At 34.4% G+C, this 15,852-nt stretch overlaps 2 protein-coding genes across 2 annotated transcripts; one reads left to right on the plus strand and one right to left on the minus strand.

Annotated features, from left to right (window-relative positions):
* Nucleotides 1-1,957: 1,957 nt before the first annotated feature.
* Nucleotides 1,958-9,633, plus strand: LOC103988666 (uncharacterized). Its single transcript, XM_009407269.3, has 6 exons — nucleotides 1,958-2,094; nucleotides 2,226-2,269; nucleotides 5,185-5,320; nucleotides 6,167-6,304; nucleotides 6,389-6,510; nucleotides 9,312-9,633. Exons 2-6 carry the CDS (start codon nucleotides 2,226-2,228, stop codon nucleotides 9,466-9,468), a joined length of 597 nt encoding a protein of 198 aa, XP_009405544.2. The 5' UTR covers nucleotides 1,958-2,094; the 3' UTR covers nucleotides 9,469-9,633.
* A 2,212-nt stretch (nucleotides 9,634-11,845) lies between these two features.
* Nucleotides 11,846-15,718, minus strand: LOC135615179 (uncharacterized). Its single transcript, XM_065113331.1, has 2 exons — nucleotides 15,543-15,718; nucleotides 11,846-12,319 (listed from the first exon to the last, which is right to left on the minus strand). Exon 2 carries the CDS (start codon nucleotides 12,315-12,317, stop codon nucleotides 12,081-12,083), a length of 237 nt encoding a protein of 78 aa, XP_064969403.1. The 5' UTR covers nucleotides 12,318-12,319; nucleotides 15,543-15,718; the 3' UTR covers nucleotides 11,846-12,080.
* Nucleotides 15,719-15,852: the final 134 nt, after the last annotated feature.

Genomic DNA, 15,852 nt, shown 5'->3' on the forward strand with positions numbered 1-15,852 from the left:
CATATATATATATATACATATATATATATATACATATATATATATATACATATATATATATATACATATATATATATATACATATATATATATATATATATATATATATATATATATGTCGTGTTCTATGTTGCAAAATTTGCAACACGAGGAAATTTATTATCATTTTTCTGCTTTTGAGTATAAATATGGGATACAATCCTAGAGTCATCATTGATTAAGAAAGAGACATCATAGGAGGATAAGAAAAAGCTCATATCTAATATCATATATAAGTTCATTCCTTAAAAAAAAAACAATGTCGGACACCTAATTATAGTTTGTTTATTTTTTAAAAAAGATAAATAATGAAAGCAAGATTTGATCTCAAACCTTATAATAAACCATCATGATCGATCCAAAATAAAAACATAGTCGGTGTACATTAATAAAGAAATAATTCCTTTGGGACGCATGTTCGGTTGGTGCGTTGTCATCTCTCTATAGTATATGTGTCTCCGATATATTACTTAATCGAAGTTGATGCTGCCACGGCATGTGGTCTATAGGCTTCAAAGGAAGAACCACGAGGCTCAGATGTAGCACCAAAGTTCTCTTTCTATGCCTTATTGCATAGATAAACTTACAGTGATAGAAATTTTGACATGTAATAAACTTAAGTAGCTTGGTTCTATTTGCTTATGTAGCATACCACAGTTTAAGTGATTATTAAACATGATAACTTATATAGTTACCTGAGGTCAATCATTTATACAATAATACATTACAAAGGACATTAATAAATAGAATTAAGAAGCATTTATAAGTTTTGGAATTGGGCAAATTTTAGTTTTTCTACCTATACCTCTAAATTTGGTATGACATTAGTACGAAGCATGAACATTAAACATACTTGACTTGCTTTAAATTAGTTAAACCCATCTTAGGAAATGTCTGTCAATAAAATGCCATGAACTTTTTTATGAGATCTGTTAATTAAAATTTACTGATTATGATTAAAATTTAAATCTTAATTCATTTGAAAATATCCCACTAAATAATTTCCAAAATCACATTGTAAATTCTAAAATGTATATCATGCATCATAATTGTTTCGAAAATCTACAATTATATAACTTCCGAAATTCATAAAGGACTTGGGTACTTTTATAACTTACACACATCTAAACTTTTTAAAATGTCCATTAAAAATTTTCGAAAATATACCGTTAAATAATTTTAAAAAAAAATATTCATTTAAAATATTTATCAATTAAAATATAAATCAAATTCATAAATACCGTTGTCTTTCCCCAATCTTCATCATCATCAAATCAATCTTTGTGGTCATAGATAATTTTCTTATTAAGATACACCTATTAGGAAATAAATTCTTTTCCTATGATCAAATTTTAAGTATGTGATTTTTAATTTATGAATATAAAATAAAAAAAATCTCGTTATTACTTATATTCTGTGATTTCGTACACTATATTTTTATAAGAGTAATGTACTCTTGCCGGCACTTTACCTACTCTTCTTTGCATTTATAATACTTCCCATGGACATACATTTTTGCCAAAAATAAAACGTGGGGAAAATACCACGCATTCATGCAGCATTATGTTTCTTCTTCCATATCTTGTCACCCCATAAATTACCAGTATTTTAAATGGACAAGATGTCACATGCTTGGGACCCACTTCACAGATAGTGATACTTGAGATGTGGGTTGGATTCGTATATGTCGCATTTCGTGACACAGGACAAGAAGAGATGGGTGGGTAGGCGTGGCAGGTGGCTGTCTAACTGTAGAATAATTAGCGGGGGAACACTGGTATATTGTTCGACCGGAACTATTAGAAACGACCACAGTTGGGAGCACCAGCCACGCCACAGAACGATCTCAACCGTTCATTGGAGCCATCTCCGCTGACACACGATTTATTTGCGGGCAAAGCAGACCGGCAAAGTTTCCATCGTATGTATCACCCAAGACGTACATAAAGGCAAGAGGACAAACCGGAGGGGAGAAACCCGTCCACCTCGCCACCGCCACCGCGACCGCTGGCCTTCAACTTCTCCGATTGGTGATCGCTCGATTGCGTCGGGGAGGTATTTACCCTCGCTGCTCCTTTGTTCGTTATTTGATTTATTTTTCCCCTTTTTTAGTTCTAATTTCTTTGATTTTTCTGTCCCCTTTCTTCTGATCGTTCTTGTCGCTTGTGGATTTCCCGATCAATCAGATGGAGATCACCTCGGAGTCGATCACCTCTACATGCAGTCACTGGTTTGTCTTCTTTCTGCGATGATCCTAATGCGATCGATTGGGAATTCTATATGAAATCTTAGGATTGGTTGTCGCTTTTTGATCCTTCTTGTATTTCCTGTTTCTTTCGGATCACCGGTTATAGCCTGGTAGTATTCTACGTAAAAGGAAGATTTTTTGTTTCTTTATCCTTTTCTTCTGTTCTTTTGTCTCGTGCTCCTTTTTTTTATGATGATGATGATAATGACTCTTGGTTTTTCTGCCTAAAGTGTATTCGATAATGTACGAAAGCACGCTGGACCAGTTTGATACTTTCCTTAGGTTTACCTGATCCCTTGATATTGCATCGCAAGCAATTGATCATGTGAAAACCATTAGGGGATTTGGAGATAATTGCAGTTGTAGAAATTATTGTTTTTTATGTTAATAAAATGATTTTTTTCAGATGCTTCTGGCAAATTGAGGTTGACAATTGTTTCTATATAGGTGATGGATCTAAAACAAATGATACTGGAGCTTCGGTTCTAGCTAATTTTTTTAATTTCTACATTTAGCAAGCAAATGTAGTTGCTATTAATTTAATTAGACTTGCTACTTATTGTGTAAGTGTGATATAGACATACCCATTCCCTTTTTGTCCAAACTAAAATGATTTGGGAGTTGAGATTTATTACATGTACAAGCCCTACTCTAGTCATTACAGTTTAAAAGGATTGAGCTTGTTTTGAGCATCCACAATTTTCCATAAATTACTGGATTTAACTTTGGCCATAATGGTTTTCAAAGTACCATGATGGTCAAGAGTGTTCCTTATCATTGGCAAAGAAGATGATGATCACTTAGATTGATGTTCTTTTCTCCACTAGGTTTTATGTTCCATGGTGTGGGTATGTTGGTAAGGTGTCGGCATGATCTGTCTAGATTGACACAAGTGACATGGGGTTAGTGGAAATTGACACGTGTTTTGACCCAATACAATACGTTGTCAACATTCTCTCTACATGTCATGTTCTAGATGTTGTGCTGGTATAAACTGGCACTTCCATCCATGACATATAGTCTCTTCATCAATTTGCATGACAGTATTCGTATGTTTTCTGTATAATGACTTTATAGTAGGTTCTCTTCCCTCCAGCTTTCTTATTTCGTCCTCTTGGTCATCTTTCTAAGCTTGACACTCATAACATTATCAATTAAGCCTCTTATTATCAAATCCAACAAGAGCCTTATGGATGGCACCTCCCAGAGAGTATTTTTCATTTTCCTAATAAATTGTTTTTATAGGCATCTGAGTGTTCCTTCAAGGGTTGACACTCATTACATGATTGTTTAAGTCTCTTATTGCCAAATCCATGAGAGACTTGTATTTTGGAAATGCAACTGATTGGTGCTGTTGTTGGCTAATCGTAGTCAATTGGTCCTTTTTTCTTCCCAATGTACTTGGTGTTCACTTTTTTTCTACCTGTTATTGCCCTTCTTTGTAGAAAGATAATAAATTATTAGCAGAGATGGTGTGCTAAGCAACTGATTTCTCTGTAAAGTTAAGATCAAGGAGGTAAAGTAAATATCTAAAAGTCGTTGGAACTGTAGACTTGAGTCTTAATATTGTTTCTCCTGGAATATAGCAGTGAAAAAATTTGAAGTTTATAAATAAAGTCTGTTACAATATTTCCTTAGTATTCAAAGATGTTTAAAAATGCGTTCATAGTTTTTCTTGTGAATTTTATTTGCTTCTTCTGATGGTCTTTTATTCATTTTATTCCATCAGTAATTATGGTAAGTTTTATGAAGTAACCATCGTCTTGGAAACAACATTATGAACCCATCATCAGCATACTTAATATGTTTTTCAAGAAAGAGATTGTTTACTATATTTAATGCTCCAGATGTAAGAAATAAAATATAACACAGATGAAACTAGCAATTGCAAGAATGTCATCCAATCTGTTCATCATGATATGATTAATTATGCATTGCATAGTATCTACGTTTGACCTGTCCACCACTTGCACGTATCTAATAGTACCCCTTAACGATTGCAAGGATTTTTGATGTTTTTTAACTTTCTAAATTTAAAACTGAGTGTTTGATCACGCATCCTGATAGTATCGTTATTATGGATAAAATATATGTATAGCTGTATGGGTTGAGAGTTACTTGAATGATCATTTATTTGCATATGTACGATGAGCAAACTTATGCTCTAAATATTTAACTAATAAATTCTCAAACTAATAAATTGAAACTTATATTGGTGGGATTATACTGTGTCACAACTTTTATGACACTGACTGGATGCGCTTGTCAATCGTGGTGGGTGCTATGTAATAACTATAAATATTTGAAATTTGGTAGATTGTGAGACAGTATTTGATTTCATATGCTTGTCAATATAGGAATGCGTTTAAATATCATGGTCTACGTTGATGCCAAGTAAGGGTTTATTTGCCAATTTAATTAACCCAAGCTGTTACCTTCATGGCTTTGCACAACACTTGCTGTACCACAAGTATTTGTAATCAATATTCGGGGTCATGTACCATCATTGGAATGTAATTATGACTAGTATTAGTACTTTATCAGTGCAGTACATGCTTACTGAGAAGGGTCACAATGGTAGGCATGAAGATTTTGATAAATCTGATTGTCTTTTACTTCACGATTTGCAGAAGTTTCATGTTTATTGTTGTTCATTACTTATCTTTAAGTAGATGTCTCATATATCATTCTAGAACTATAGCAAAAGAAAAAAAAAATCTAGAAAAGACAGCTGCAGAATTTGATTATCTATGACTAGCTTCAATGATCAATCCTTTAGCTAAAATTGTAAGGAAGGTCTCTCTTATCCTTTTTATTTCATTGATGTTGGTTAATTAAATAGTTTAATGTATTTATATGCTTAACTGCTTCTCTTAATGATTCTCTTATGCATGTAGTCAAAGAGACATTCCAACATCAAATATTGACTTGCATTATGCACATTGTTCTCGCAATCTTCAAAAATGTGCAATTTGTGGGGATATGATTCCGAGAAAACATGCTGATGACCATTACAATGAAAGTCATGCTCCGGTATGTGTCGATCTCATGGTACATTTTTGTGCTTTACAATTATCATTATTGATGGAGTTCTAGACAATTCATTTTCTTTTTTATTTCAAAGGTTTTAGAATATTCAGAGTATCCAAGTCCATTCTATCAATTAATGAATACAAAGAAGACTTTCAAATTTGAATGTGAAAGAATGACTAATGTACTTTAAGCAGAAGATGTTTTAGAAGAATTTGAAAGAAGAAATAGTTCTGTAAAAGAATTGCTAATGGATTTGTCTTGAATAGATATTTAATAAAAAATAACTGGAAAAATATTTATCTGTTTATATTATATATTTCTTTTCAATTGAAAGAGCTCAAAATGTTGATTACATCTCATTTATCAGTTCTATCATCACTAGACTTGGGAGATAGATTGGATGGATCACCAAAAAGAGCAAAATAAGTTTCATGAATTTAGCCTCTTTGGCTAGTATCAATAATATTGTTGCTCTCTCTATGACCAATAAAGGGTAGACACTAACTTGGCATGATACAGACATGCTGACATGACAAATTCTACAGAAGTCAGACATGATATGACATGGACAAGACAGTTATATGACTATATTTTCTATGTATTACAAAAATTTTATACTTTATACAATATATGTGATCTATGATGAATAACAACTATAACAACAAATCATAATTTCCCAAATATTTAGAGCCAATTACGTTGATTGTTTCCCATTATTGAGCTATTGGTAGGGCAATATTTCAATTAAATCAATAATAGTCAAATCACTTATCTTCCTCACGCACCACTAATCCTAATCTATTCATCTCATCTAATATTTTGGTTCTGGTGAATTTGTGTGAACAGTTGGATTGTTCACTATGCAGTGAGAAAGTGGAACGCGAACTTTGGTCTCTACATAAAGGTGAAAGATGTCCCCAGAGGATTATCACATGTGAATATTGTGAATTCCCACTGCCTGCAGTTGATCTCCTCAAACATCAGGTAATGTATTGGAACCTACAGTAATAAATGTCAGAATCATTTACAACCATGAGATAACATAGTATTATTGGTCTGCAAATTCAGGAAATATGTGGTAATCGAACAGAGTATTGTGACATATGTCACAAATATGTTCGCTTGCGTGAAAGAATATACCACGATATCCAATTTCATGGCAACTCAGCTGGTACTGCAGAACCTTCCAGGTAGACTTTGAAAAACCAGTTCTTTCTATATTTTCATTTTGGTTTTTATTTTTTATGTGGTTATATAGATTGTATTATTCTTTTCTAATATGTAGATTTGGTAGATTTCTTGAAACTTTTGAATTTGATAATGCTTTCGGTTTAGTATGTTTTGAGCTTTTCTTGAATTTAAAGAATATCAATATAATTAGGGCATACATGTAAAACTATGAAAATTAATTTAAAGGAAGCTAAAAAGCTAATCAATGCTTTGGCCTATTAAAAAGTTGTCTAAATAGCAACCCAATAAAGCTAGCCATGGATGATTGTACTCTAACTTCCTTTAATGGAGAGCTGAAGTGGATGAGCTCACTTGCAGCAGGGTAGTAGTTACAATGATGAGGTAGTTATTAGCTAACATGATGATTTCTCTACTTGCTTAAGTTAATCCTCGGTGTTCAGAAAAGAAAAAGATTAGGGAGAGCCATTTCTGTTGATCAAATCATGGATTAAACAAATAATTCATCTCTACATGACAATAAGAACACATTTCTAGGTACAGATCTAGGATTCTATCGTATTAAAAAGAGCACGTTGTATGAATCAATGTTTTTAATTTTGTACTGTACTGCCCGATACGGGCAGTACGTTTCAGTCTGCCAGCCTATCGGCACATGGATCACCCACTACCGGTACGATTCTTCTTTTTGGATCTTGGAGTCAGGATGCATACCCCAACATTTCGATCGTAAGAGAGGAGCAGGAGCAGGAGCAGGAGCAAGAGAGAGAGAGAGAGAGAGAGAGAGAGGGATGGAGTTGTGCATCTCGAGGCCGGACAAGTGCGTGGGAGGGCGACGGAGGAGGGCAACCAAGCGGCGGGTGTCAACACAAAAGGTGATGAGAGGAGCACGAGAGAGAGAGAGAGAGAGAGAGAGAGAGAAAGCAATGGGGAGGGATGGGGTTGTGTGTCTCGAGGTCGGACAGGTGCGTGGGAGGACGACGGAGCTCGTCGGGAGGGATGCGATAGCGGCAGAGGAGGGCGACCAAGTGGTCGACGTCGACGCGGAAGGTGATGGAGAGGATCGAGGAGGCCCAAGGGTTGGATGGGGTCGATCCCATGTCTTATAGTAGCTTGGGGGTCACCGGTCCTGACTAACCGCGTCAAGTCAACTAACCCCCATCCGATGGTCGCTGTGGTTGAACCAACCTACATCTGCTCGTTAGAATTTTGGCATACCACTTGGTACACTGGTACTCGATACGGTACGAGATTAAAAACCTTGGTACGAATCATGATGGAATTAAAATAAATTGAATTGCAAAATATTGATAGTAAAAAGAATAGGAGATAGGCAATAACTTATCTATTCCTTTTTCTGAATGTTGCCCCCTTCATGTCTTCCATGAACAAGAACAAACATTTTTTAATTATCTAGACTATCCATCTAACAAAAAATCGTGGCCAAATAAACCAACATGTTGTTGATAAAATACAATGACAACCTTTTAGTGACTCCATGGGCATAAAAATTGTTGAAAAATTATTGTTTTGTGCATTTAATATAACCAATTTGGGTATTTTCTCAAGTGAACTTGAAATTTTTAAATTATGCTAATTAAATTTTTTACAAGCATAAATCTGACATGACGGATTTCAAGTAAAGCTAGTTAAATATAAAAAACTACTTGTTGAATGCATCAAGCAATTGCCAAGTTCTTGATTCATGAATTAACATTTATTTATTGTATGATACAAACCAACTTTGGCCATCTTTGTTATTTTGATCCAGCCAATGGGATAACTAACACATTAACATAGAGTTTCAACCACTAGTCAAAAATACATAGACCTAAGTTTATGGTAGTATACCCATTAAGCTCTAATGAGTTAATTCTAGTTTTCTACCTACTTCCAATGTGGGACTAAATCTAGGTATTACAATCTTCTCACTTGAGGGCTTAGTGTTCTTGTCAAGGATCAATATAACCCAAATTAAATCCTACCATAGTGCATTTGAAACTAACCCAGTAGTGGGTGGCTCTACGCTGTGATATGTCTCTAGTCTCATCCATGGATAATTTTTTGCTACTTTGTGCTCTTCACCATATCTAATACTAGATCAGCTGAACTACTAATAGTTCAAAATGCTTAAATCTTATTTGGAGATAGCACACGCATCTTATCCTTATGAGCCGATTTAAGCCTTTTACCCACTTTAAATAAGTGACTAAACCTAGGTTATCACAATCTCACACAGATCTGTCATGTTTTAATCTTTTGTGAACACTTGATTGAATATTGTGTGAAGTAAATCATTTAATCCTCTTGGTCAAGATCAAAATGGACCACAACTTTTCTTTTTTGTTTCCTTTCTTTACAATCACAATTTTGTAGCATCAAATTCCAATTCTCGTAAAAAATTACTGTTGGGGGTTTGGATTTCTACTAGCTGGAGTCAGTTTCAGATAGCATAAGAACCTACCTGTGATGGAAGCAATTAAACAAGAATCTAGATTCACAAAATTATCGAATCCTCAGAGTGGATGTTTTCTACCATGTAATATTTTTTGTTTCAAAAAAACAATCATGCTGTCAGGAATGCTGTTTTTGTTTCCCCCAATGGATCGGTAACAAGTTTAAGAGTACTGGAAATGCTTGGCTTGTGAAGTGTTGTGATCTTTACACATGCTGTAGATCCTGTCCAGAGATGGTTATCATTTCTAAGCAGTTACTCTTAGTTGTCTGTGTTTAAATGTCTTATCTTCTTGCTTAAATCTATCATCTTTTGTGACTTACTGGGATTTTTCTATAAAACTTGAAGGGATGTGGGAACTGCTGAGAGGGAAAGGGCTCAGAGAAGGCCGGCACGGGCACAACGCTCATCGCATAGGCAGATATTACTAACAGTTGCAGTAACAGGGGCAGTTGTTGCAATTGGATCATTCTTTTTACAAAAAAGAGTAGATGGTCGGCAATAGTTGTGATCTGGAGATACCGGCTCCGGGGGAGCTGCACTTGGTTTGTTCATGTGCATGTAACAGTTGAAAATATATGTTAACACATACTGTGTGGTACTCGTAAAACAAAACATGACTGTTGATTATAAACTTTTCTAAGCTATTACTGGTATTGAGCTTTTCTTATATTTTTTACACCATAAAAAATTAATGCATGAAAGCTTCACGATAAAGGTATAAAAATAGGCGTATAAATTTCTTGGAATTTTTTTTGGATATGAGAAAGACATAAAACGTATGTACTTCTAAATCTTAAAAAAGCAACTATTTTCATTGAATCTTTTTTTTATGATAAAAAAATAAATATTCTTGTTTATTGTCGTGCTGTGACTTTCGCACAATGTTTTATAAAAAAAAAATTATGCAAAAAAAAATGGGACATTTATTTTTCTTTTTCGGGAGCATTGAACATTATTTTCCTTTTTTAGTTCAGGACCAGATCATTTGTGTTTCTTTCAAGAAGAGAAAACACCTTACTGACCACCCAATTCCCCTCCCCTCTCGTTGCATATTTCTCTCACTTTCCCAGTCTGGTGGTCAATGGTGGGAGTCTCATTACAGGCCGTTCTTTCTTGTTTTCTATCCGTGTCTGAGAGATTCCAACGTTCCAACATCCCTTTCGAGCTGTAGGTTAAAGAACCTCTTTCGTGAGCATGACCTAAGCGACCTTCTTTTAGAACCGGTGCATTTGTCTTTACCCAAGATGTCAGCAAGGAATCATGGAAAATCTTGGTGTTAAAAAAGGGTTGTTCTCTTCCTCATTTATTTTTCTTTTTTCAGGGATCAATGAGTCATCATTTTTTTTTTATATTCAATTTTTTCCTTGCTAATCACATATATATATATATATATATATATATATATATATATATATATATATATATATCCCTAAATTTAATTTTATTATACATATATCCTGAAATTTTTAAAAAAATTACAGGTATGTTATCATTGTTAATCTCCATCAATTATTACTTTCAAAAATATCAAACAAAATGAGGAATCAAGAAATGAATGAAAGTAATAAAAGATTTTTTTGTATTTATAATTTTAATTTTTAAAATTTAATAATGACCATTACCAATAGTAATTAGCTTGAGGTTGCATTTGAGAACACATTTACATTATAAATATGTGTTTGGAGAAAAAAGTTGAATTGAACATTGCAGTTGTAGAGTGCTTTGAGCGTTTGATAAATAATAGATGAAAATTATATTTTAAAAATATTATTTAAAATTATATTTTTAAAATTCTAACAAATTTATCTTTTTAATATTTATTCAAAAGTGAATATATATATATATATATAATCTAAATTAATAAGTAAATAAATAAAAATAAATAAATGAATGGATATAAATAATCTTACAAAAAAAATTGTATGACTGGAATATATAATAAATAAAAAAATATAAATGAAAGTAAAATAAATAAATATAAAAGAAACTTTAAAAATAAATAAAATTTATGAAAGAGAAGGGGAGAGAAAATAAGAATTATGATTTCTATTATATAATAATAATCTTGTGATTTTAGAGAATATCATAATAATATAAGAATATTATTATTATTATTATTATTATTATTATTATTATTATTATTACTATTATATAAATAAAAAATTATATTATATAATAATAATAATCCCACAAATAATAAAATGCTAATGTTAATCCTAAGATAACATTTAAGTATTCGTAATGCAGCATCCAAACCAAATATGTTTTGAAAAAAAAATTACCAAATACCAATTTGAAATGTACATCGGAACCTCAATGCACATTTTAAACGTGTTTTCAAATATACCCTGAGTAACTCAGGGATAAATGATAAAAATGATATTGCCATGTATGAAATATTTAAATATTTAGAGGAATAGGGGATATATATGAAATATAGGAATTTAAAGGAGTGAGTAAATATACTAACTAATTCCGGAAACTTGAAGCCCTTTAACTTTGTAATAACATTTTCTCGCTTGCACCAATTTTCTCGCCCAAAAAGGCCTTAAATTGACCAGATTTCATTTCATGTGTTTCTTCGGAGTTTGTAGAGGGCAGGAAGCCGCCCCTCCCGAGAACAAAGGCTGGGGGTGTTTTGTTTCAGTGATGGCAGGGAATCCGAGAAAGACCGGTTTTATTTTGATCAAGAACAATAAAAAAAAAGTTTATCAAATTTGTAAATCAATTTTTGGACCAATTTTATGGGCTTAAGAAGTATTGAATTACGATAACCATCAGTCATACAACCTAATTTACACCAATCACAATCTAAACCTTCTAATGAATATAGATGTCGATTAAAGATCAAAAAATGATGAATCTCTTCCAAACACACGTACAAGAAATGAAATCTTATTTAGTATACAGTTTTAACTTCCAGTTGTGATGAGAAATTCAACTTTGATGTGCATAGATTTTCTGGCATCTCCAAGGATATATATACGAAGACTAGATTCTAGAAAATGACCGACCGATTATTATATGGTGTACCTACAAAGTCACCTGAGGGACAAAAATGGCTCCGAGGAAAGCAGACGACGACAAAGACTATGTGACCAAGTTCATTACATGCTAACCCGAAACCAGTTTCACGAGAATGGTGATGGCATTGAGAATTATTAGTGGAACTCTCAGATACTGGGTTGCGTAAATGAGCCCTATTAGTTGCCCCTTCAATGACTTGGCTCTGGCAGCTCCTGAGACTTCATTGAAGTTCCAACCCCTGGGAGCAAGGAACCTGTCCTCGTTCAGTATCGCCAATGCATTTGCAAGGAGCAAAAGGCCCTCGAGCAATGTCCAAAGGCCCATGCCTGAAAAAGCACAATACTTTGCGACTGTAAAAGCAGTAGCATCTTGATGCTTTGATTCTTGAGGTGCTTGTCGATCATAAAGTAGTTATTCCTTAAGCCGCTAATACTTTCAGCAGAAATGAGGGTAAAATTAGACTCCTAGGTTACACATCAAAGACAACGATTCCCATTCAATACACCATTTTCTAAAGAGAAGGTCAAACAAAATGGGGGTCTTAACAATAACTAAATTGTGAATTCAATTTTCTAGGAAGATCTACTAATCAAACATATTCAAGCTTACAGAATAGTCAACTCAATGACATAAATGATCAACTCATTGACATGAATGAACTAAGATCCAAGAGCTACTGAAATCCAGGAAAAGCTAATTGCAACTAAGAATGGGAATCCAACATGCACTTGGTAGTGGAGAACAATGAGAACAACAGATAATCTCATATTGGCAAAAGTGCACAAACTTTACTCACCAAGAATTGGTTACATATAAGAACAGTTGAATCTAGGAACACAATATACTCCCAGTGGCATTTAATACCACCAACAACTTGCACAGACTAAAGTATTCACAAAACATCCACTACACCTTGTAAGTTATCAAACAACCAACTTCTAACGATTAATGTATTCTATTAACATATCAATCATGACTACCAGAGGATCAATGCTACCCATCATAAAGATGAATGTAGAATCAATAGGCTATATGAAGATCACCAAATCCTAGTGTGACTGTTAACTAGTATAACAAGAATGCTCAGATAAGAGAAAGAGAATATCCCATTAGTAGTGTCTTAAGGTTTTTTACAGATCTCAATAGCAACAAAAGATCAATATAGCTGACCCCAAATAGTTGGGACTTACAGTTTTGTTGTTGTTGTTGTTGGTGTTATAGTATCTTTAGTTCTTGATGAGATATCAATAGACAGAAACATGGTTTACAGAAAATAATTTAGTAGTTAGACCGAAAGAGATTAGAGCATTGACAATGCATATCACCATCATCATCCAAGAATGGTTTTGTGCTCCATGATAGACAATTCTACCACTACCGATCCTACAGTGTAGTCACGATAACTGACCAGAGATTAAAAATCATAATTGGAGGCTGGAGTAGTATGAACTCTTTGCAATTATGCCCTAATAGTGCAATACTACCAGAGAGCATAATGCAAAGAGTTCATAAGTAGGTTCAACACTACCTTCATTAAATTATCTTAAGTTCTTTGCGGCATGCTAAAGAACGATGGAGTAGTAGAATAAATATTGGTGCTAAAACCAGAGTAAAAAAACATTTCTGATTCACTATGATATCAGCTACTGCGACATATGCAGGAATATCAGTATCAACTATCATCAATAATCTGGACCATGTGTATTATTAACAAAGAAAAATGTTGGCAGCCAATAATCAACCACGTTATCTCTCTCCTGCTAACTGCTAACTCAAAAGAGGTCCCATCTTAGAAATCAGATCCAACTCAATCTGCCATGACTTTGCTTAATAGTTCTAACCTAGTCCAACACGCTCTTAGCAACCTACGATCCAGTAGGATAGGACTAGACATAACCCACCCAATGAGTTGCATCCTCATCAAGAACCAAAATGACTCTGGTTCACGCAACAAACTTATCTCAAATGATCCAGAACTCGTTCCCTGATTAACTTTGTCTTTAAATAAATATGAAACTCGAATGAATCTGACAGCAAATCAGTCAACTTACACACCAGAAAATAGAATATGACAGCACAGTTGTATTTGAAGTTTCAAAGGCCTTATCTATAATGATGTTTTTGAGAAGCAAACAGATTAATGTGGGAATATTCACCTTGTAGAAAACACATTTTATCATTTTGTGTAAATTGTTTACGAAAAATCACTCTGCGTTTCCATGCTCCTCAAGCGCCACTATCTTCTAGTCTCATGTCTGCAAGTTCATCTCTTAAATATAATGACATCATTGGTGTGTACTCTCCTAGACATCTAATGCCAATCACCATATTTTCATTCCTTTCTCCCGTACATGTGATATGTCATCCACTCTTTATCCACAAATCATAAAGTTTTTTAAGATGAATGCTTCAGACCCTAACTTCCGAGATGCAATCTCTGACCAACTTTGCATGACATATTTCACTTGTTTGATGCAACCCTAAAAGAGAACTTTTACCCAAAAAATTGATGCAATAAAGTCCTCGATTGTGATGGCTGAATAAGGCATGCCACTAAGTGACATATTCTTGAACCAAATATTTTCAAAATGTAATGATAGTAAAGTTCTGTATAATTCATGGGACTAATCACATCCCCTACAGTAGCGGAGAGTGATGCCAGATCAGTCCTAACTCCTATTGAAGTTATCATGAAAAGAAAATTACAAAGACAAATTACATTATAACCTGTAACTATATTGCTCACAGTGGACACAGTCCAAGTTTAACAAGATAGCATCCTCTACTTGGTGACCTCAGTCAGCTTCAACTGCATCCTTCTCCTGTCAGTCTCACATCCTTTCCAACTTTTGAACTATTTGCATTATCCCCTTAAATAATCTGTTCAGGGAGCTAAAACTCAAAGAGACAAAACTTATGCAGAGAATTTAACAAGTAATGCCACTTGCAATGAAAGCTGTCATTGCCCTTTTCCCTCTCAGATCTGTTTCCAGTGTAGCTCTAAGATCCTTTTTTTTTACTTTCTTCACCCTACCCTTGGTAGCAATTGAAGTAATCAAAAAACAAATCTTTTCCTTGTGGTACCTTATGACTTGCAATGCTTTTTTAGGTAAAGCCTTAAATTGGACACATCATCCACATAATTACGACTTAGCCATGTAGGACTAAGAACTGTTTTAGAAGCCTTTGCTCGTACCTTTGGCACGAACGAATTAGCACAATTCAAAGGGGCAAAGATACATAACTAACAGTTCGAGGATACGACGCAAGCTTCGATGCTCGTGGTGAAAGCACTGTAAGAAGAACTCTACCGTCTAATCTCTGTGATAAAGAATATCTCCATGATCTGAATATGGATTTGTTAGTTTGGACTGATAGGTTCTCTGAGAGCAGGTATCCTCAGTACACAGCATACCAACACCACTTAATCCGATCTCCACGGAAATACAAACACGGCAAAAGAAAATTAAGCAAATGAGGAAAAAGAGAAATATCCGATCGATCTAATTGGCTGGGATCGACAAACAAAAGAGGGCTGAAGATCAGAACCTGGGAATTTAGGGTTCAAGTGGTTCGCTGACGAGAAGATCTTCCTCCCTCGATCGAAATGGAAGAGTCAGGACGCAGATCGCAAGGAAAGCGTGGAGACCTTCCTACCTCGATCGATACGAATCCGGACGCAGACGGCAGAGAAAGCGCGGAGGACGGGACCAGAGAGAAGGTGTGAATAGAACGGATCATAATAGACTACGCTAACAGACCCGGTCCATTTAACACGACCCGTTAGGCCGTTGAGTGACCGGTTCGGGTAGACAATGTTGACAGACCCGGTCTATTTAGCGGGATCCATTAAATGCAT

The sequence above is a fragment of the Musa acuminata genome, chromosome BXJ2-6 (genome assembly GCF_036884655.1).
Source record: "Musa acuminata AAA Group cultivar baxijiao chromosome BXJ2-6, Cavendish_Baxijiao_AAA, whole genome shotgun sequence".
Taxonomy (NCBI): Eukaryota; Viridiplantae; Streptophyta; class Magnoliopsida; order Zingiberales; family Musaceae; genus Musa; species Musa acuminata.

Bases quoted from the DNA above. Each gene is read 5' to 3' on its own strand.
- LOC103988666 (XM_009407269.3), top strand. From the start codon at position 2,226: ATGGAGATCACCTCGGAGTCGATCACCTCTACATGCAGTCACTG. The intron at 2,270-5,184 runs GTTTGTCTTCTT...TTATGCATGTAG, and splicing joins ACCTCTACATGCAGTCACTG to TCAAAGAGACATTCCAACAT. The intron at 6,305-6,388 runs GTAATGTATTGG...CTGCAAATTCAG, and splicing joins TTGATCTCCTCAAACATCAG to GAAATATGTGGTAATCGAAC.
- LOC135615179 (XM_065113331.1), bottom strand. From the start codon at position 12,317: ATGGGCCTTTGGACATTGCTCGAGGGCCTTTTGCTCCTTGCAAATGCA.